The following is a 24,096-nucleotide window of genomic DNA, read 5'->3' as shown; positions in this document are numbered from 1 at the left end:
CGCCAAAGGATTGCTACCTTAAGCTCAGCTTCTGCTGCTCTTCCGTGTCACTGTTTGGCAGGCGTTATGTAACTAGCCAAGGAAGAACTACTCCGATAATGCAGTTTTTTTAGAATGGGGGGATTATTGGTGCTTCTCTCCTGCTATGGCGCCTCGCCAAATCCCTTCCGGTCCCTGGACTATTGACCCGGTGTTGTGAATGGCTCCCTCGCAAGGCATTGTTCAGAGAGGTAGGGAAGCTTCAGAGTGCAGCCACCAGAAAGGAGAGAGGTAAAACAAAGCAGAGAACAGCGGACAAAAGAAAGAGCCCAAGAGATAAGTGGAAGAATGGAAAGGCATTTTATTACTTCTGCTAGAGCAGAATCCCAGGGCTTGAGCTGAAACTGATCTCCTGATATTATCTTCTCAGTCTCTCGGCTTCTAAAGATGTCCCAGCTAATCTCCCGGGGGACCAGAGCATCAGGCCTGCAAATCGGTGTGCCTGTCGGAATAGGAGTTGGAAGGTCAGCTGCTCTTGACACTTCCATCAGCTTTCTTTACCAGTTCTTTAGCTGCTGGCCAGATAGAATGACAGAGAGTCTTGCAGCCTCTTAAAAGAGGAACGCCTTTATTACGGCAGAAACTTCCTCAACTGTTGCTGCTCTTCTTAATTAACTAAATTAATTAATATACCGCTTATGTGCTGGAATGGCTTCTAAGTAGTTTGGATATTATGAATTTGATTTAAAAAATCCCTCCATAATTAAAACACTCAATGAAACAATCCCACCAAAGCATTAAAACACCCATCTTTTTTATTACAGTGGTACCTTGGGTTACATACACTTCAGGTTACATGCGTTTCAGGTTACAGACTCCGCTAACCCAGAAATAGTACCTCAGGTTAAGAACTTTGCTTCAGGATGAGAACAAAAATCGCATTACGGAGGTGCGGCGGCAGCAGGAGGCCCCATTAGCTAAAGTGGTGCTTCAGGTTAAGAACAGTTTCAGGTTAAGAACAGACCTCCAGAACGAATTAAGTTCTTAACCTGAGGTAGGTAAAGGTAAAGGTACCCCTGCCCGTACGGGCCAGTCGTGTCCTACTCTAGGGTTGTGCGCTCATCTCACTCTAGAGGCTGGGAGCCAGCGCTGTCCGCAGACACTTCCGGGTCACGTGGCCAGCGTGACGAAGCTGCTCTGGCAAGCCAGCACCAGCGCAGCACACGGAAACGCCGTTTACCTTCCCACTATAAAGCGGTACCTATTTATCTGCTTGCACTTAGGGGTGCTTTCGAACTGCTAGGTGGGCAGGAGCTAGGACCGAAAGATGGGAGCTCACCCCGCCGCGGGGATTCGAACCGCCGACCATACGATCGGCAAGTCCTAGGCACTGAGGTTTTACCCACAGCGCCACCCGCGTCCCTGGCTTAACCCGAGGTACCACTGTATTATTGCAATAAAGCAGACAGGTAGAAGAGCATAACAAAACAGTTTATTGTTGTATTCATTCATTGATTCCTAAAGGTGGTTATGTAGGTCTCCTCCTGCCCATCTCGTCCTCACAATAACCCTGTGAGGTAGGTTGGGCTGAGAGGCAGTGAGAAACCCAGCATCACCCAGTGAGCTTCATGGCTGAGTGGGGATTCAAACCCTGATCTCCCAGGTCCTAGTCCAACACTCTAACCACTATACCACACTGGTTCAGTTGAAAAAGCAATTAAAACAATTAGATCACACGTTCAGGGGAAAGCTCTCTTGTACAGGTGTATCTTCAAGAGTGCCAGTGCTGCCGGGGCTTCTCATATTTCAGCTGTCTGGGGTTTCCACAACACTCCTGCAGTCGTAGTCCCACAAGCTAATAATCATCAGGCACATTATAGCTCTGTCATATATGATGAGTTACAGCTCTGTAATATATACACGTGGTTTGGTGGTGGAAGCGTTGTCAAGAGCAAAGTCATAGGGAAAGGAAATGCAGAAAGTACAGAGACAGTGATGATTATAACATAATTAAGAGTAGTCATTCACAGAACTGTTGTTGATAACCAAGACATTCTGGCATTGGCAATCAAATGGCCATGTATAGTGTGGCAAATGTAGTTTTTCTCAATTTAGTCCACGAGTGATTGCGTCAGTGCTTTTTTTTTCTTTAAAAAAATGTTTAGGGGTACTCTCATTTTCCTACACATATTGAAATACTGCCCCTCAATGAGGCCAAACAAAATGTTTAGGGGTATGCGTTGTCAGGAGCTCAGCCTACTCTCGAGTAGGACCCTGGTAGAGACACATGCCTGACTGGCATGTTCCCTCCCTCCTGGTCGAACGTTTGGGAGCTTCATAAGCTTTCTTCTGCCCGCACATCACAGTAACCGATGCCAACAGACATCGGCACACTTAGGGATCCACAGAGTCTTCGCAGCTTGCGTAACAGACCTCAGCAACTCAGCATTTAGGCTAATCTGCTTTATTTACATATAAACACACACGGAGCACTGCAACATGGCTCCCTCTCTCTAGCATCAGACAGCAAAGAGAAAAAGAACAAAGGACAATAGTCCCACTTCATGGAACACAGTAACACAAACATCCTGTCTCCGTCACTTCCCACTCTGTGGAAGTCAAAATATATACCATCATGTGATAGACAACAATCCCATGACTGCAATCATGGAGCAGGAATTCTAACATGTGTACCCCTGCACCCCCCCAGAAAAAAAGCACTGGATAGCGCTGAACCTAAACTAGAAATCATGTGGTTTCTAAACTAGAGGCAATTCATATCCAAAACCACTGTTTCCAAATGCAGATATCAAGGCTAACTGGTTTAGGGAAGCAAGAGGCAAGTCAGCTCCTGCAGGCCTGGAGCTGAGGCCAATCTCTATGCCAAAGAATAAATGGACAGAAATGTGATATCAAAACTGGCAATTAGTGCTTTCCAAAACAGTACACAAACCTAACCACAAACAGTTTTCAAAATTTGCAGTTCTCTGAATTTTGCAATGCAGTTTTTGGGCCAACTTACGGGTGCAAAAATGCCTATAGTAGGGTAAAATGTGAATACAAACGCAAACTTCTATGAAAATAACAAATAAAAATGCATTTTATTCTGGAGAACAGCTTTAAAAACGTGTCTATTAGGCAAAATTGCATGCAAGCATATGTCAATTAGGAGAAATGCTAAAATGCTGATGTATTTTTAGGAGATGTTGTTTTACCATCATAAACTATTGGCTAAATTGGGAGGAGAACTGAATTTAGGTTTGGAAAAATGACAAGCTGAAATAGACAGATTTGCCCATTCCTGGGTACGATCCATCAAAAGTCCAGTGCTTTTCAATGGGAGAGCTGAAGATATTTCTTCTGTTGAAATCAGTGGGGTTTTTACAGTGGCTGGATGTTTTAAGAGCTGGTCTTGCACTCTATTTGCCTGTATTTTGTTTCTGCAGCAGAAGCCCTCAGAGGGAGAACTCACCTGCTTCTTAAATAGGTCAGTCAATATGCAAAGGGGAATTGGAACTGGCTATTGCAGGTAAGAAAAATCGAGATTTTCAGTATCTGCTGAGGCAGCCCATTGGGAAAACAACATCAAAGAGGGGAGGAAGGGAGGAAACCATCCACTTTTATGAAAAGAGAAATAGCAAAGGTGAAGAAGGAGAATAATAAGCTATAAATAGTGCAGTCTCGCCTTTTTTTCACTCAAGCCTTTGCAATGGTTTTGCAGAATTTACTTCTATAAAAATTGATTTGCTGTCCCTATTTCTGTTTGATGGAGGCTTCATTTTTTCTCCAACTCTTGCCATGCTGTGGCTGATTAGCTGTATGGAAGGTGATGTCAGCAGGCCTGGTGGGTACTGGAGCTGTTGACGGTGTAGACACGACTGTGCTAGGAGAACCAATGGTCCAGCTCAATATAAGGCAGTTTCCTATTCTCTGATGGATTGTACTTTTCTTTTATACACATCCAGTATTCTCTCTCTCTCTCTCTCTCTCTCTCTCTCTCTCTCTCTCTCTCGCCAATTATGGATTTGGGGTTTGCCTCTTTAATTGACAGCTCTACTTGTACTGCCTCATTTCAGAAGAAGATAGGGAGACTTGCAAATGCGAGACAACCTTGCAATCTCATTAGCAAAGAGCATGGAGTTGTTATTAAAGTTGTCAAAAGAATAATGGGCGTCAAGCAAAACAAAGCCAAAAAACCAGTACCCAGGGCCTATTAACAAACAAATTGGGGTAGACAAGTTGGCTCCTGCCCACTCTTGTTTTCTGTCTCCAGCATCATTTGTTTATTAGCACCAGGACAAGGCTGCATTTCACGCAAAGTCACCTCGTAGGGTAGTCACAAATGAACAAAAAGAGCCTTCCTTATCTGGAGAGTGAATGTTGTTGTTGTCATAATGGTCTTGGGCTCTGACTTTCCCTCTGCAAGGATTGTGGACTTGGAGTAGTGATGGCTGGTACCCACTGGCACCGGCAGGGCCAAATGCAGGGAGGCCAGTGGTAAGTGCTAGCAACAGACAGACACAACTAGTCCTAGTTTTGTCCCCATTCTCCACCCTGCTGAGTTCTACAGTGTGGTGTAGTGGTTAAGAGCAGTGGACTCGTAATCTGGTGAACTGGGTTTGCTTCCCCGCGCCTCCACATGCAGCTGCTGGGTGACCTTGGGCTAGTCACACTTCTCTGAAGTCTCTCAGCCTCACTCACCTCACAGAGTGTTTGTTGTGGAGGAGGAAGGGAAAGGAGGTTGTTAGCCACTTTCAGACTCCTTAGGGTAGTGATAAAGTGGGATATCAAATCCAAACTCTTCTTCTTCTTCTACAGAGGCAGCACAGACACTAAGGTGGAGGGAGCTAACAGCTAGGAGCAGTTGTATATAAGAAGGTCGCAGAGGGAAGGCAGGTTGAGGTTGTTGGGGCAGTTCTCCCTAATGGACTAGCCTCTGTTGACTTGCAGGTCTAATCAGAGAGTAAGAGGGGAATTGCCCGGGGAGTCCCCCACACCCTCAGAAGTTCCAGCACATGAAGAAATCATTCTGCCAACACCTTTCTAGTCTGAGGAGGTTGCACTGCTGCGCTCTGAGGACTCCAGTCCAGAAGCTACAACAGAGCTAGCATCTCCTATGTGCCTCAGGAGTTCCTGGCTGCTGACCCAAGCAAGGCTTCTTTTACTGGCGTTAAGAACTCAGACCAAGCTGTAGCCCTGCTTCAGGTTCAGTCTAGGGCTGCCAACTGCTGAAGCAACGTTCTCAACTTGCCCTGGCTGGAGCTGCACACAGAGCTGGCCACCCAGAACTCCTTGCCTCATCTGTCTCGGTGGAACAGGTCTCAGTGTTTCGATTTCTGGGAATGGAGTTGAGAGATGACCTAACTTGGGGAGAAAACAGCAAAGACCTGATGAAGAGAGCACAGCAGAGGTTATATTTTCTGAGAATCCTCCGGAAAAATAATCTCTCAAAGGACCTGTTGATGGCATTTTACCATTGTACTGTTGAGAGTGTATTAACTTATGGTCTGTGTTTGTGGTTTGGGAGCTGCACGGTCAGGGAAAAAACAGTGCTGTCCAGGGTTGTAAAGACTGCAGAGAGAATAATTGGGTGCACTCTTCCCACCTTGGATCAAATCTATGCTTCCAGGTGCCATAAGAAAGCTGCAGAGATAGTGCAGGATAGTGCACACCCTGGAAATGATCTCTTTCAGCTTCTGCCTTCTGGAAGAAGGTACAGGGTTATAAAGACTAGGACTAGCTGCCTGAGAAACAGTTTCTATCCAAATGCGATTTTGATTTTAAACGCAGTGTAAGGTAGTCTTTATGTTGGTATATTGTATTTAATTATGGGGTATCAGAGTTTTTAGGGGCTGACCAGGCTGGGAAAGCTGGGATAGCAGGCTTGTGGGTTTTTGAATGTCAGATGTAGATTTTTTCAATTTCGTTGTTCTGTATGGGACAATGACAATAAAGATTATTGTATTGTCTGTCGGAGCCATTCCTTGGATATGAACAAGTACGATCAGGCCCAAGGCTCTCACAGTGGCCAACCAGAGATTTCCAAGTAAAGCCTGCAAGGAGGACCCTTGCAGCATTTCCCACACTTTCATTACTGAAAAGGCTACAGAAAATTGAGCAATTGCACAGCCTGATTAATAACCTGCTCTTTTTATTAGCATGTATACGTGTCATGCACATTTTGCCAGCTTATTTTTAACACAGTCGTTTGCCCTTCAGATCCAACTCACGACAAGTGGAAAATGAAAGGTTTAAGTTTTACAAGGGGTTTCCCCCCCCCCCCCATTTATCATCACTGGACTGATCTCATCTGTTCAAGGACTCATTTGCCCAAGATTGAGAGCCAGAAGAATTTGCCTTAAAAAAATCCACCTAGCCATAAGTGATGTAATGTAACTCTTCCATTTATGTCCTACATACATCATCCTATATTCTAATTCTGATTCAATTCTCTTGAGTGCCATTGCTTCTGCAGCCAAAAGGGTAGCAGGCCTCATGAGAAGGAGACAGCAGTAAATTCAGGGTAAGCCAGAGGAGGAGGAAGAGGAGGAGGAAGATGCTGACTGTCTGTTAAGGAGTGGAAATAGCTGGTGGTCACTTATTTTTCCTGTGTCCAGAATGGAAATCAACCCAGTGAATACAATTGATATTCAGTTGTTGTCGCTGCTTTCAGTATACAGGCAATATATATTTGATTACGTGTCCTGCCCCCAATTTGCATTTCATTTCCTTTGCATTGAAATGAATGGGGTAGAATAAAATAATGACAACATAATTTTTGCAGTTTACATAAGTATGTATGTGACCTCATTGCACCACAGTGGACAGCGATCATTTTCGGCAGAAGATGAATTGTAGCAGAATAGAATCAGTGCTGCGTGAATTGAATCCAACATACATCACCCTCTTACTGCCCAGATGAGAAAACAAGGGCCAGAGTGTGGCCTGCCACATGTGCTGGGCCAGTGACATTTGTGACAGCCCCATGGTCATCGCGGCAGTCATGAAGTCCTGAACCATCCGCCTTGGCATGGATGTTGAAGGCCACTAGAACCAGCAGTCTGGGAGTCCTCAACACTGCCTCTGAGACCAGCTCAGTCAGATCAGGCAGGGAGACAGATTGTTTGGCAGCGAACTAGCAGAAAGGGTTGTATCCAATGTCAGTCCTGCTCAGAGTCAGTGGTGGCAGGTAGATTAGTGGGAGAAGGGAAGAGACCCCAACCAGAAGGTGCAGCCAGAGCCAACCATAGGCAGAACCAACTCATTCTAGTTTTGTCCCCATCCTCCTCCTGCCTGCTGAGTTAAGGGGAACACTGAGACTAAAGAGAAGGAAGCTGGCAGGCTGTAAGTAAGAAGGCAGACAGGTGGGGCGGTGCCCCCTTTGCCCTAATAAATTAACCTCCAGGAAAATGCATCAATCATTGTGCCATCCAGCAGAGCTTTTCCAGGCACTGTGGGTCCTCTTGCAGTCTGGCCTGAAGGAGGTGGCAGAACCGACAGTAGCTCACTGTGACTTGTTTGCAAAGCGTTTTGAGGATCATATTGCTTGGATGCACTGGGATCTTGACTCCACTGTTACAGCAGATGAATTTCAAGGGGTGTCCATAGCACTGTCTAGTCCTGTTGCATTGGATGAGTTTCAGCTAGTAAGACAGGGCCTGGCAACCTGTCACCCATGGGCCCCAAGCGGCCCACGGGGGTCGTTTAAATGGACCCCGAGCCAACCCCGAACCGAGCCGCCTGCTTGGCGAGTCTCCACGTTCTGCTCTAAACCGGTGCAGCGCGGAGCGGGGACTCGCTTCCACGGTGCCGGAAATCGCATCTGTGCAGATGCCGAAAATCGTGTCTGCACAGATGTGATCCGGCCCATGGAGCGATCTCTGCGGGAGTGAACTGGCCCAGGTGAGGTAAACCTTGCCAACCCCTGTAGTAAGGCTTGGGGATTTGGACATGGTGCTTGAATTGGTCAGGGCAACCAGCTGTGCTCTGGAACCTTGCCCCTCTTGGCTCATAAAAACTAGCAGGGAGAGGGCAGTTGGCTGGGCTAGGCAAGTGATTCATGCCTCCTCCTGAAAGGGGTTGGCCCCTGCCTGCTTGAAGGAGACAATAAGACCACTCCTGAAGAAACCCTCCCCTTCTTGGGCAAGGTTCCTGAGTGGGTGGTTGCAGGCCTGGACCGGGTGCTATTGGAGGAAACTTAGATCCATTTCAGTCGTGGGTTTGGCACAGAAACTGCTTTGGTTGCCCTGCATGATGACCTCTGTCAGAAGGGAGACAGGGGAAATGTGCTCCTCTTAGTTCTCCTTGACGTATCAGTGACTTTTGACACCATCAACCATGGTATCCTTCTTGAGCAGCTGTCAGAGCTAGAGATGGGTGGCATTGCTTTCCAGTTGTTCCAGTCCTACTTGGATGGTTGTTTCTAGGTGATGCTTGGGGAGTGCTCATTGGCCCCGTGGAGCCTTCAATATGAGGGTTCCTCAGGGTTCAATTTTATCCACTATGCTCTTTAACATCTACATGAATCCGCTGGTTGGGGTGATCTGGAGGTTTGGAGTACACTGTCAGGAATATGACGACAACACACTGATCTACTTCTCCTTTGCATCTGCAGGTGAGGCAGTGGAAGTGCTGGACCAGTGTCTTGCCTCGGTAATGGACTGGATGAGAGCCAACAAACTGAAGCTCAATCCAGATTAAGAGTGAGGCACTGCTAGTGGCTGCCCTTGACTGCAGCTGCTATCATCCCTGACCGTTGGAGTCCAGCATCATCTGGAGGAAGGCAGGTGGGGGAAGCTTGGTGCAAATTGTCAATTGTTCCCAACGTGAGATCACCGCAACATAAGGACCTCTTTCCGCTGCAAAATGAAAGCTGCAGAGTTGACTACTATATCAGCCAAACAAATTCAATACAGGGCAAACAATTTGGCTGGAATAGCAGAAAATTTAGCAAGGATGACATCTGTCACCAAGGGCTAGTTTTGCCTATGGAGACATAAATCCGAGGAGACAAACGAAATGCTGCCGTTTTGGTACGTGTAGCTTTCTATATTTGGCGTCTGAGGTCAGGATTTGTTTTTTTATAAGGCAATAATTTATCCACAAATGTTCAGCAGCATGCAGGTGTTTTTTCTTTAAAAGCGGTAATTCACTAGCTTGGTACAAGAGAAATACCAAAGAACATTCCTCCCTTTATCACATTAAATGTGGGGGGTGGGGGGCAGATATTTAAGGGGCTGAGGAGCAGCCCAATCCTCTAAGTCCACCTTTAGCTGTCATAGTGCAGTGATTTGTACTGTTGTGAAAGCAACATCCATCACATGGCAAATAATTCCTCTTGCATTAAATCTGAACCCCAAAACAATACACAGATTGAAACACAACCAGCCTCAAAATGCCCATTTCTCTGAATTTTGCAATGCAGTTCACCAACCAAATAACGTGTATAAAAATGAATGCACAAGGGTAAAGTGTGCAATAAAACATATATTAGTGAACATACAATACAAAGTGCATTAAGTTATGGGACATTGTTTTGCAAAATTGTTTATATTAGGCAAAATTGCATACAAAAATGTGTCTATTAGGGAGAAATTCACTAAAATGCTGGTGAGGATTTTTTTTCCATTAAAAAATGAAAACTTATGTGGAAGTATGGGGAAATGGGTAATGGAGAGAAACTCAAACTGATAGATTCATCCATCCCTATTCCTGACAAATTCTCCATTTATCCATTAAGCGCTGTGGTCTAAACCACAGAGCCTAGGGCTTGCCGATCAGAAGGTTGGCGGTTCGAATTCCCGCGACGGGGTGAGCTCCTGTTCTTCGGTCCCAGCTCCTGCCCACCTAGCAGTTTGAAAGCATGTCAAAGTGCAAGTAAATAGGTACCGCTCCAGCGGGAAGGTAAACGGTGTTTCCATGCGCTGCTCTGGTTCGCCAGAAGCGGCTTAGTCATGCTGGCCACATGACCCGGAAGCTGTCTGTGGACAAATGCCGGCTCCCTTGGCCTATAGAGTGAGATGAGCGTGCAACCCCAGAGTCCTCCGCGACTGGACCTAACGGTCAGGGATACCTTTACCTTTATTATTGTTACAGAGCAATCCACACATCCCTGATGCTGTGCCAGGCTGGATAGACTGGGTGAAGGTACTGCTCTCTAAAGCACAGGAGCAGCCCGCTTCCCTCCAATGGCAGCCTTGTTTACTTGTCAATAAGCTCCTTGTATATGAAATCTCCAGCCTTTCAAGCTGCTTGACAGGCAGAATTGCAACAGGTACTGCAGCATTTCCTGGCTTAGAAATGCAGCAATTGAGAAAGCCGCACGTTTTCATCTCTTCTCCTTGCAAAGCTTCAGAAAGCACAGATGATGCTGTTCCAGAAAAAGAAAATGGTATCAATTCTGGGCACAGTGAGTCTGGATGGTGGGTCTGTGGTCCTCTGGATGTTGCTAAAATCCATCTCCCATCATCCCTGACCATTGGCCATGTGGGCTGGGACTGGGGATCAGACAACATCAGAAAGGGACTACAGTTTCCCTGCAGAGTTGCCTGTCCAACCTTTCAAATAAATGTTCTTATGCCTTGAACTTCAAAAAGGGCTAAGAGTGGAGAGGAAGAGGGTTTCATGATTGTCATTAGAGTCAGAGGTAAAAAAGTTAAAGGGTCCCTGGATGGTAAAGTCCAGTCAAAGGAGATTATTGGGTGTGGCACTCATCTTGCTTCAGGCCAAGGTCTTTCCGGGTCATGTGGCCAGCAGGACTAAGCCCAGTATTGTCAGCTTCAAACAGGGGAAACAGGTCTCTCCTCTCCTCAAACCCAGGGGAGGTTTATGGCTGACCAAAATGCATCCAGACCCATTTGCCTTAAGGGATAAATGAAAAGAGCAGCCTGTTTCTCTCCTTGTCACGTTTTATGTCTGTCTGTGTGTCATCTGAACACACCCTCTTCCTCCCAGCCCAGGTGCAGATCACTTGCCCCAGAAAATTTCTCCCCAGGTCCTTACATTGCTCTGTCTTGTCTAGTTCTTCCTCCCACTTGCTTTTTCTCCCTCCCACCCTGATAATCTCCCTTCAGACTCTCCCTCCCCACAAGGTCCCTCCACACCTGAAATCGAGCAACCCTTGAGCAAGTACAAATTGAAGGGCATGCGGAACTTAGAATTCTTCAGCCCTGGAACTTGAAGGGGGAAAAGCTAAGTGATCTTGCTGATTTTTTGCTCTCTTCGTCTTTTGCTTCCCGTCACCCACTTTCCAAACCTACTGCCCGCCCCCGCCCCCGCGAAAGAATTATCCTTGTCAAAGAAACATGAGAGATAATCAGTGGGATTACAGGCTTTAGAGAAAAGATTGATAAAAACCAATCGGTTAACATTCACTCAGTTTATATTGAATTTTAAGGGAAAGGGAAAGATGACATATTTTAGAACTACCGTTTTGCAAATGTCATGCAGCAGTTCCAAAGACACTGTCCAGAGGGTTATAGGGGTTTAAATAGAGAAATATACTTAAGTGAGACCCGCAATATGTTGTCATGTGTCCTGGCCTCTAAAAGGAGTGCTCCAGTTGAGGTTTCCACCAGCCTTGTAAGTCCACCAGAATAAAAGATGCAAGGGGTTTAAAGCTGCTAAATTTATCCCTCCCTACTTTTCCATCAGTCATTTCCAGCTGGCACTTAACAGTTCATGTCTCCTGGAGGCCACCAGTAAGTTCAGTTTTCACTGGGCTATGTTTTTTCTTTCTGGCCCCTTTTAAAATGTTCTGTATTTCTCCATAGGTCAGGGTTCATCCAAGGATGCAAACATGCCTTTCATTTTTCATTGGCCCTCTTGTGGCTCCAATGCTGCTGGCACAAAACCACAGTTCAAAGTGTTTAAGTCCTAAACAGCTTCAGCCCCATATACATGAAGGAGGGTCTCCACCCCCATTGTTCAGCCCAGACACTGAGGTCCAGCTCCGAGGGCCTTCTGGCAGTTCACCCACTGGGCAAAGTGAGATAACAGGGAATCAGGCAAAGGGCCTTCTCGGTAGTGGTGCCCGCCCTGTGGGATGCACTCCCATTGGATTTCAAGGAAAAAACAACCTACAGTCATACCTTGTTTTGCAACCAGGATCCATTCCGGAGCCCCAGCCGCTAGCCGAAAAGGACGCAGGGGAAAGCGCCGCATCTGCACACGGAGCAGTTTGCGCTTCTGCACATGCGTGAGCGGCAAACCCGGAAGTAACCCGTTCCAGTACTTTGAGGTTTGCTGCGGACATTCGCTGAAGCGGATGCTAGACAAGGCAGACGTTTGCCGAGGTATTACCGTATACAACCAAGTAACTATACAACCTTTATAAAACATCTAAAGACAGTCCTGTATGGAGAAGTTTTAAATGTTTAACATTTTACCCGGTCAGATGGATTTGGTATGTATGTATAAATTATTATTATGCCCACATGACAAACAGTACTGATGCATTAGATATTGTTGACAGCAATTTCTCAGTTGTGGTCTTTGCCTAGCAGCTTGAGATAACAAAAAAATACGGGTGCAGGAAGACAAGAACTGCAACAAGATCACAGGCAGCTTCTGGGCAATGATAGTCATATGAACAGTAGTGCTTATAGTAAGACCAAGTTCGAATCCCCACTCAGCTACAAAGTTCATTGGTTGACCTTGGGCTGGTCACAATCTCTCCGCCATCCTATCTCAAGGCTGAACGTGAAGATGTGGGGAAAGAGAAAAGAGCAATTCAGGCAATTCAACTGAATGTCTGGATAGAGGTCTGGTAAAAAAGCTGCTTTTTGTTTTCATGCTTAAAATTACTACCGGAAATATTGCAAACACTCATATATGTGTATGTTATGATGGATAACAGAAAAACATCCTCAAAGTCAGGCTTTTATCAGTGTTTTATTTTTAAAAACAGGTGAATCCACTTTTTTATACACATCATTGCACTTCAACAAGTACACACATCACAAGTTCATGCATCTACAGGTATGCCACAATCTAAGAACCCTGTTATGTCTGTGACTCTACAATCAATCTTTAAATCAACATGAAAACTTAATGTCAAACGGAAACAAACCAGTTGCATAGAGTATCACCATGCTCTAACATTAGCATTTAAGCAAAGTAAATTATAAAATTCTGCCTGAATTGAATGTACAAGAAGAATGTGAACACATCAGTGCAAAAGGATGAGAAATTTACATGATTTAACAAAAAAAATCATTTAAAAAGTAATCATAATATTTATAAACTAAAGATTTTTACTGCAGCTCATCACCACCAATCAAACTATTCCAGTTCTTGCAGTCTTTGATAATATAACCAAGCCTGTCATTATAGATTAAGCCCTTAGAATAATTTATGTAACTTCTCTTAAGTACTGGACATAATTCACTTATCTCTCAGACATCGAATATAAGGAATGAATTCAGAATCTTAAAAATCAAACATTTACTGTAATTTGGTTTCCCCTCCCAAAAATATAAATATATACTGTATATATTTTAGGTTTTGCTGTACTTTTACAAAAGTTATCACTAGATGGCAGCAGTGCATCTTTGAGCTTTGCTAGTCTTAACAGCTACATTAAGTAAAAAATGCTGCATGCATGATTGGACTTTTTTACTTGTAATACTTAATAGTCTCAAAGAAAAGAAAGCAACAGTCACAACACATCAAGCCAAAAATTGTTTACACCCTCTATACTGAAGCATTATTAAATGTGTTGGCTAGGTCATCCTTACTGGAGAGGCTAAATAAGGCATGCTTTAGACAGTCATTGTTGCTCACTTGAAAAGAAAAAAACATCAGAGATGGGACTGGAGTGTGAAACCAACCATTTCAATTATCCAATTTAGCCAGTGATATTCCCTTCAGTCTCTCATTCTTAAAGCTCTGAAAAATGAGAACAGTTCAGTGGTTAACTACATCACAAATATGTCGTCCAAAAAAGCACAGTAGAAAACATCTAAAGCCAAGCAAACTGCATTTATATCTGTTTTTAATGGTTCTTTTCCATATGTTATCTAATCACCTAAACTACCAGAAAGGAGAGTTATGTAGTAAAAAATATGTTCAGAAAGCACCAGATAAAAATTCCAAACTGTTTGCAGAATTGCTAACATGTTAATTGCTAAATAGTATTACAAAAACACAGTATCACATGCATGACAAAAGTTTAATTCTATTTGTTCGCTGTTGTAATAATTGTTTTCTCAAATTGTACCTTATGTGCCATGTAAAATAAATAATAATAATAATGAAGAAGTATCACACAATTAGAGCAGGACGATAAAAACATTCAACCACACTGAAAGCTCAACAGAATAAAAAGGTCTCAAGAGCATGCCTGAAGCGTAAAGAGTTCTATAGGCTCATGTGGAAGGAGGTGGTACTTCAGATACTGTGGTCCCAAACCATTTAGGGCTTTGCAGGCAAGAGCCAACACTTGAATTAAGCCTGGTGACAAACTAGAAGCCAGAGCAGATGAAACAAAACTGCATTCTGGAGACAAGTGTGGCAGCCACATTTTGTAGCTCACATTTCCAAATGCTTTTCAGAGGAAGGCTCACATAAAGCACATTACTGTGAACCAATTTGGGTGTGACCAGGGCACGTATAACTGTCCATATTTGTTTTATCTAGGAACAGCTGGCTCACCTGTTGAAGCTTTGCAAAAACCACTCCTGGCCATAGCCAACACCTGGCATCAAAGAGCAAAGCTAGGTCAAAAAGTACTCCCTGGTCTATGTACTCGCAGGGGAAGTACAACCCCCTTTCAGAAAATTGTTTCCAAAGCAACTTTACTAGTTCTTCCCAACTTCTAAACCATTTTAGAGTCTGTCCTGTGCAGTTACTGGTGCCTTTGCGCACTGATTTCAACAAGTGTATTGAGACCTAATGCTGCAATAGATCGGGTTCCCTCTCTTGTCTAGTTAAGTTTGTCCTTCATTTCTTTACCTAGGGTTTAAAAAAGTCACAATACAAATTTTTATATATTCTCGACAGAACTCAGATTTCAGAGACAGGCTTACATTAGCATTATTTTAATTTGTGTTTCTCTGGCGTAGATTTTTGTCTTTATGGTTGTTTGTGGAGTTGGTTTTCCTAGGGAAGAAAAAAAGGCATGGAATTAAACTTGTAAAAAATAAAGTCAGCATGAATAAACCTTTTTAAGATACTGAATGGAATGAAAACAGCACAAAAGAAAAACAGCATTTGTACAAAAGTAATATGGATAGAAAAGTAATCAGGTTCCGTAACAAGTCCCTTTATAGCAGTCAGGCAGCTGAATGAACAATTTAGACTTTTCAGACAGCACATCAGTTTCTGGGTGATTAAGGGCAATAACTGGTTCAATTTGCATTTCCTTGCTTCTCAGCCTTTAAAAATTGGCCCAACCTTATATGTCAACACTATTTATTGATGGCGTCACCTTTGGATTCCTCCCGGCTATGTCAACTGTTAGGCCACCTGGAAAGGGGCTTGTCACTTTTATACTTTAACACAGGATTGCTCAACACCAGCAATTCTATTGTGTTGACCGCATAATCCATCTATTATGCTAATCTTTCCACAGTAACTTAATAAACAAGTCTGTTAAATTATTATGGGATTTGTAAGGAACATGTTGCACTGGAATAGAGAAGTTATTTTCTAAGCAGGCTTTGCTCTTTGCAAATTAAAGAACATTAAGAACTGCCCTGCTGGATCAGACTTAGTTGAGCATATTGCTTTTCCAGTGGCCATTCAGATTCCTTCGGGAAACCCAAACTTTGAAGACAACAGCCCACCCTGTGCAAACTACCTATGAATCTGGAGATTATGCCTAGTACTGTAGCTATCAATAGATGCTATCTTAGTGGATCACCCTTTGAAAGCTATCAATAGTTAAAAGGAATTTGCTGTATTCTATAATGGTGAAATTGCTGTATCCTTTTTTTATAAACCTTCTTCCTCACTTCTCTATAAAACAGCCAGTTAAAGATAAAAACAAAGTATTAGCGTTAGTTGAACAAGACAAGACCAACAACACGTAAAACAGCAAAAGCCACACTGAAATAAGCCCAAACTCAGAAATCCAATCCTAGCATTTGCATACTGGAAAAGTTTTAACTGTTGCACGCTCTTAACTTTGAACTGCATATTCTATTTTTATATTGTTCTGTGATTAAGTTATTGTGCTGGGAAATTTTGAACTATTTCTGTTTTTAACTCTGATATTGTATTTTATAGGGTTGTGTTTTGATGTTTTGAAAACATTATGTAAGGAGCCTTGTGAGGGCAGTGTGTCCTGAAAGGTTTAGTAAAGGTGTATTAAATAAGCAGCAATGCCAACTCTCCAAAGATCAGTTCTTCTTTACTCGCTGAATTCAGCATCAATTTAGGCCACTGGCAGTCCTATGATTTATTCTAAGGCCTAACGCAGTAATTTTTCAAACTGGGTTTTGAGCTCCCTGCGTTCCTTGGACAATTCAGGGGTTTCTGAATGGGAGGTACAATTGTGCCAGAGAAACTTCGTTGGAAGATAGCTTGTTCATCATTACCAGTCGTCCTTTGCAATGTGAAGCCATGGAGTGCAAAATGCAAGTTCAGCTCACACAAGGCAGTGGCAAGGTCTAAAACACTTGCCCAAAGCTCTCAAAGACCCATGCGAATGCTGTTGATTAAATTTTTTATTTATTTAAAATATTTATACCCTACTCTGCATTACCTAAATGAAAGTAATTCATAATTACATAAGAATACATACTGTGAAATAAACCAACTGAACAAAAACAACATATAAAGCTATTAAAACAATACCAAAACACATCACTAACAGGAGTTTTCAAGTGCTTAGGTAAACAAAAACAAAAAAAATTCCCTAGCACCTGAGCAATAAAACTGGGCCTCCTTGGGGATGGCATTTCCACAGTTGAAAAAAGACTTCCTTGTTGACATCTGTTTCACCTCTGACTGGGACAATTTAGCAGAGATCTTGGAATGCAGGCAGTTTGATACAAGAGCAGAGGTTTCATCAGGTCCCTGGGCCCCAGATGCTTATGGCTCAAAAATTCAGCACTGCCAATTTTTAACTGAGCTTGAAAGTGAGCCTGTGGAGCCAGTGAAGCTCTTTCGAGGCTGGCATGATATGGTCGAAACAAGGCATGCCAATCAAAAATAATTTTAATAATCAACATTTAATTATTTGTACCCCACTCATCTGACTGGGCTGCCCCAATTCTAGAAGGTTCTGGAAGATGTATCTCTGTGTAACTGAAGCTTTTGTAACACCTTAAAAGGTAGTTCCACAGTGATGCAGTGCCTTGGAACCACGGTAGACAGGTGATCATAGGATGGGTTCCCTGGAAGGTGGAAAAGTCTAAAAGTCATTGCCTCCCATATGAAAAATAAGCAGTCAGTTATGAAATACTTACATTGGCCCAGCTGGTTCATCATCTGCAGCAGGAATTCATTATGATCCAGTGAAGGAAAGAGAGAAGGAAAGAAGAGTCTAGTTAAGAATCCATAGTAAACCTTTACTGGGCTGCAAACAGTATTATCTACATACAGCATTTATTTAAAGGCCATTCCATTTGTATTGCAAAGATTCATGAAGTTATTTTTTCTGGCTTTGAGTTTAGATGACAAGTATGTTGTTCAAAATGATTTCAGTTAACACTTTTAATGCTCATCATGAAAAACTGCAACTGTAGTGGACAGATTGTTGCAATGTGGTCATATTCATCTTGTCCCCAAGTTCCAGTGGTTCAATCTTAACAAGATAGATGAGAAGACAAACCAACATTTCAGTTGTAAAATCCTGCTGTTTTGTTTCTAAAAATAAAGGCTTTCCCCCGCCTCTTAAGTGTTGATGGACAAAACACAGGAAATCATATACCACCCTAGACCATCTTTCACACACTTTTGCCTGATCTCTTAATAAAATTAAGTTCCAGAAAGTGGAAAAGGCAATTTTGACTGATACTAAAAAGGCAGTCCTTCTGATAGCAGCAAACGTCTGTGATTCCATGTATAAATATGGGGGGGAAAAGTTTCTGGCGAAACAGCATAAAGGTTATACTAGTATTACAGTTCACAGAGACTTCAGCTTGCGAGATGGGAGAGCCAGAAAGTTGTCCCATTTTTAAGGTATATTTTTTAGAAAATAGAAAAAAGTCAACGTGTGGCTTTTCACATAGGCTTCTTTATGATCAACTGAACATTTCATTGATGCTTTAAAATGATGCAGTACATTAAACAACAAAAAGGCATTTTTTGAACAAGGAAAATCCCAATCCATAAACTTGTGCAAAAACTTCTGTAGAACTTCTACGGATGACCATGTTTTCTGCATTTCATCATTTTTCCAAGCTAAAAAAAACTTTCTCTAAAATCTTTATTATTATTTTTTAAACTCAGCAGGATTCCACAAGGGGTCTTAGGGCACACAAAGCAGTTATGGAAACTACAGTCTTAACAGTGTTGGCAACCGCATGAGCACACACTAGGAGTAATGTTGATCAAAGCTGAACATTACTCCACCTGTACCTTCGAGGCAACGGATAGGCAAAGCCACCGCCAGCACAGTTATCAGAACAAAAATAAATAAATAAAACATTCAAAATAAAGAGAGCTAACCACAAACCAACAGCTTGACAGCCAAAATAACACACTAGCAACACACTAGTGTCCACAAAAGTCTGTTACTAACAGTAAACTATCAGAACAAGGTACAGAAAGAACTAGGACTAGTAAGGACAACCAGACATCAATGTGCTGTATATACAGTGGGGATATACAGAGACACATCAGGTATTGAAACATAAAGCACATTACAGCAAAACTAAGTCTCCCCTCAAAATGAACACCTTTCAATTCCCAAAAGATTTCAGAGGCAACCTAGGCTATAGACTCTACATTATAAACAGTAGATTTAAGAGCCATTTACTAGAATCTGTGACACCTTGGTGAGAGTTCTTAGGTTTTTGCTTTTTTAAAAAAGAAATGAGCAGGGTTAGTAGTACCACATTAAAGCAGTCATTCTACTCAAATCCTTGCTTTGGTCACGACAGCCTACAAAAAAGATGCTTGAAGTTCTTTCCCCTATGCAGTTCTGAAAAAAATGCAGGCTCCTGTCCTTCTCTTAATCAATCTGCAAGCTCTAATTTGTACCACCTGAAACATTGATCCTCAAGCATTCTGGGTGGTAAAAGACAGCTTGAAAGCAGAGGTTTTATTGAATAAGTTTAACCAAAAGGTTTTGCACTTTAACAAAAGAAAGTCAGGTGAGTGCTCTGGCACTTATGCATTAGGTGCTGGAGCGTGGCCTGCACTGTTCACATGCGACAATCCTATTGGACTGGCAGGACTTCCACCACCTCCCTCTGTGTCCAGTAAAGCATGGTTGTCAAGTGAAAACCTTAATACACCACTAGCTTGTGGGTCAGCCGCTTGAGCATTACAAAATCGGCCCCAGCACGGTACAATACGTGACAGACAAAAGGACCGAATCCTAGAGAAGTCGACCAATAAAAGGGAGGAACAGAACTACAGAAAAATGGTACAAATTAGAAAATGAAATTCAACAGCAAACTTAAACCCAAATTAGTTGTGAACGTGAATGAGTAAAACTAAGAAAAGTGTTAACATTATGAACTGTGCATTGTATAGACTGAAGCGGAGATTAAACAAACTCCAAAGCATGCAGATCTCTCACTTACCACCATTTTTAAAGGAATGATGCAATTGAAGGGGGGAAAAAAAGAAGTCATAGTAACTGACAAATAACAATACAACTCAAACAGCATGATCTAGTAATAATCTAATTTGCTAGTAGTTGAGCTGGTGGTCACACAAGACAAGATGTGCCTCTGTATTCCAATCTGATGGGTGCAGGTCCAGAGTAATGTACCTTGCCCATTTTTTGGCCGCTGATAAATATGCTTCCATCACGGAAGGTACTCTGCCAACTTCTTCATTAGATTTGTAAACTATAAAAACCAACTGCAGGCCTAGGATACATGTGCATTTGAGAGAGATATTATATGCTCAGCAGTTCTTAAGGGTCATATTTCAAAAATTAAAAGCATGCATTGTGTAGCTTAGTGGTGGAGAAGGCACTGAACAGCGTTCCTACCAGTCTGAAATTCTGACTTCTCATTTTACACTTTTGTGTATCTAAACATAAATACAGCAACTCTGAACTAGTTTGAAGAACAAAGGTATGTCCCCCCCCTTTAAAGTCCCTTAAAATCCTCTGAAGGCCCCAATGACTTCCTAGCTGCCACTTAAGAATATTTCTAAAAAGAAACATACACCAACTTTATCTATAGAATCTTACAGATACACCTACACACCCCTTGCAAACCTGTAAATTCAGATTTTTAAAAAAGATGTTTGTAGCTGCTTTGGGAAAATTATAGTTGAAGAGCAAGAAAAAAGTATAAAGATCAAAGTAATGGATAAAACGAAGTGCCTCTATTTTGTTCACCAGCATCTGTACCAGAGAAACAATACAAAATGTAAAAGTGAGAATCCACGCCAAGAAGCCAGAGCACACAATGCATTGTCTTGTGGTTGTGTGATGGAACAGCACTACTCATTGACTCTCCCCACTGGAGGAGCTAGATATGCAGCAATTGCTGATTATATATATATATATATATATATATATATATATATATATACACACATACACATACATACACCATATTTTTTGCACCATAACACTCACTTTTTTCCTCCTAGAAAGTAAGGAGAAATGTCTGTGCGTGTTATGGAGCGAATGCCTACGGATGGCGGGGGAATCTGCTGCAGTCGTGAGCAGAGGATCCATGGTTCCCCTTCCTTCCCTCCTCCGTGGCTCACTTTGAAACAGCAAAGCGGGAGAAGAGCCGCTGAGTGGGGGGGGGGGGAGAGGAGAGGGACAGAGAGCCTGCTTGCTTTAAAGGAGCAAAGCGGGAGAGGAGAGGAGCCTTCTCCTCTTATACCCCTCTTCTGCATTATTAACAGCATCCTTCTCCACCCACCCCATGCGTGTTCCTTGTCCCTTGAGTGCTTTCCCTTCCCTCCCCACTTAAAACGTGGTTACAAAGCACGGATCCACATGGATCCTCAGGATTTTTGCATTGGGCTACCCCAAACACACCGTCAGATCACATGTCTGTGGCCACAGCATGAACCACAAAAATCATACATCCACTGTTTCGTTTAGAATATTTTTTTTCTTGTTTTCCTCCTCTAAAAACTATGTGCGGGTTATGGTCGGGTGCGTGTTATAGAGCGAAAAATACGGTATATATATTTACAGCTTTTGTACCCTGCTCTTAAGCTTAAAAGGCTCCCAAAGTGGCTTTCATACTATCATTTAAAACAAGACAGCCCTCGCCTGCAGGCTTGTAACAAACAGCAATCCAAGGGCTAAAACTGCTCCCTCATGTCTTCAAATAGCTGGCGGGTGGGTGGGTAAAAGAGGAGAAAAGTGATAGAAGCAGGAGAAAATGAACAAAAGGAATCACTCACTTCTTAATGGCATACACAGGCCTGTATATGCATTAACCACCATCCCCCTTAATAGGAAGGGGGGCCGTGTTGAGAACACCAGCAGAAGTTCATTCCTTCTGCAGTTGTGCTCCTGTCTGTGCCCCCATTTTCACATAGTGCAGTCTGGATTTACTGTGAAGCAGCAGATCCACCAGGAATGGGGACGGGGGACTTTAACCTCACTCCCTGCATGGTAATCAGTAAAGTAGTTGCCAACTGAGATGTTATATAGAGGGGGGAATATTGATGAAAAGACAGAGTACGTTAAGCTAAAATGAAAGCCCTAATTTTGTGGATGCTATGCTGAACCAAATTCTGAGCAAGGAACAGGCAGGTGCTTGGGGTAGGGGGAGAGAGAGGGTGGGTGGCAGCTGTAAAGAAGTACCCTGGAAACCATTAAGATATGAATTTGAAATGTTTGCTTCGATTAGCCATATTATTGGTTAACATTTCAGGGGTCAAAGAAAATGTCTGGCATCCAAAATATATTTTGACTTTTGGACTATTTCCCCAGTTGCAAAGTTCTAGCATGAACAGTGACTGAAACATGCATAGGATTCAATCACATTACACATTTGTGGGTTGCACTTTCCCCCCACAAAAGTATGTTTCACATAAAAATTAGAACATGACAAATGTCCAAATTTTAAAATGCAATGATCCTATGCATGTATCGGCTGCTCAAATTCAAATGTATCAGCTGTACAAATTCCATATCAGATTTTTTCAAAAAGAGAAGCTACAGAAGGATAGTCCATAGACTTTTTAATTGAGATTATCTCCCCCTCCCCCGTTCCACAGCATTCTAACATATACTGGGACCAGATTAACTGCTCCAGATTAACATCAAACTCTACCTTCTACACTGAAGAGCAGAAATGCTTTCAACTCATTTTCCTGTTTGATTCCAAGAATCACACCCCTCAGCAACAACACTGGAAATAAAATGGAGGAAGCTTGAGAGCTTCCTACGGTAAGTACTCTAAGACTTAACACAGCTGAAAGTTTTAACATAAAATGGAACTGTTGAGAGATGCCATTAAAGGGCTTTTGAGAAACATTTTACAACAGCTTTTGAGTCATTTTTTTATCAGTATATTGAAATATACTGATACATAAATGGCATTCTGTTGAAGAAGATATCCACATACCAACCAGTGCAAACCATCTGAAAGAGAATGGAGGGGCAAATCTCTAGAAGTGGCAACGTCTGGCCACAGTCAGTCTAAATAGATGTGAAATAGCACCTACCAGAACTAACAAGTTAGGGAAGGCAATTAACAAAGCCAGGCTTTTGGGACTGATAGTGTACTAGAACTCCTAGGCTGCAAGCAAAATTAGTTCCTATACTTTCATTCATGAAGTATAGCTACCTTTTGCTAGGGAGATTAGATGTGCACAGAAGTGAAGGATAGGAAGAAGGGGGGGGGGGGAGAGAAGACAATTAGAAGTTATCTTAATGTTACTATTTATAAACTAGGATCAAGGCAAAAAAAATTGAATATCAGAATGTAAGTAGGACAGTGGAATGAGACTATTGCACACCCAGCGCAGAAGCACACACATGAAATTAGGTGTAATTAGGTGTAAGTTCACAAATAAGGAAAAATAATAATAAAAGCAGTTACCACAGCTTAATAAACTAAAATATATGAAGCAAAAAGGATTCCAAAGTAGAAACCATATGTTTGTCATGTATATCTGGATAAAAATAAGGAGTCTTTATTTTTTTACTTACCCCCCCAAAACACATACTTTAAAAAATGGGAGTGTATGCCTATAAACTAATCCAATAAACAGCATTCCTTCCATTAAAATAATCATATTGGCATGTTGCACAACTCACTATGATCGAGCAATTATTACTGTGTTCTTGGGGAGGGGGGAATCACCATAAGAGGAAAATGCCACATGCCACCATGTAAGCAACAAAGGCTACATTCAGACAATGGCCATGTTTGGACAATAAAATCCTATCTTAATGAGACAGGATAGGCACAAGTTCCATGCACCCCTTGGCAGATGTGGGGAAATAAACTGGAAGCTGCAGTTAAAAACAGAGCTTCTCAGTATGTCCAAACTGGGAACTATGCTTAATAGTTTTGAAGCAAGTCAGGATTCATAAGCCCACTTTAGAGCATGGCTTTATATCCTGGTTTGTCTGCAAGTCATAGTTTCATAGTTTGGATTTATCAAGAAGCTATGATTAAATGTGGCTTCCTGGCTCGTTTCCATGCTCATGTGTGAGTGCATGGAGCATGATCAAATCCTGGGCAATGTAATTACACATTTTAGCACCGCTTAAAACCCCTTTGACCTGCCCCCCCCATCCTGAATGGAAAGAAAAGCAGCCAGTAAAAAAGGTGCCAGTCATGTAATAATGATCTTCAGTCATGTAGGAAGCTGAGGAGGATCATATTATGAGAGGCAGTTGTATGTTTCAGTCACTTAGTAACACTGAATTTCCAAATGACAAGCATCTTGCTGCCTCTGTGACCAGCATATCACAGAGAACAAGCTGCAGGTTCTTCATGTTGGAGCTGCAGGCAAGCAGCACAGATGTGGGGGTCCTTAGCTGTGCTTATCAAGGCTGGATTG

The 24,096-nt window shown here is 42.6% G+C and overlaps 1 protein-coding gene across 2 annotated transcripts in view; it reads right to left on the bottom strand.

Moving 5' to 3' along the window:
• Positions 1–12,851: 12,851 nt before the first annotated feature.
• Positions 12,852–24,096, bottom strand: part of NPTN (neuroplastin) — a 46,225-nt gene continuing 34,980 nt past the window's right edge. For both annotated transcript variants that reach the window (XM_080980500.1, XM_080980501.1), the window contains 3 exons: positions 17,391–17,412; positions 15,006–15,078; positions 12,852–13,866 (listed from right to left, as the gene is read on the bottom strand). In XM_080980500.1, coding sequence (XP_080836626.1) covers positions 15,018–15,078; positions 17,391–17,412 — 83 coding nt within the window. In that variant the 3' untranslated portion in view covers positions 12,852–13,866; positions 15,006–15,017. The remainder of the gene's footprint in view (positions 13,867–15,005; positions 15,079–17,390; positions 17,413–24,096) is intronic.

This window comes from Podarcis pityusensis (assembly GCF_964106645.2).
Source record: "Podarcis pityusensis genome assembly, chromosome: 14".
In the NCBI taxonomy this organism is placed as follows: Eukaryota; Metazoa; Chordata; class Lepidosauria; order Squamata; family Lacertidae; genus Podarcis; species Podarcis pityusensis.
Note: the sequence above shows the minus strand (reverse complement) of the source record. Positions and strands in the feature narration are given on the sequence as shown.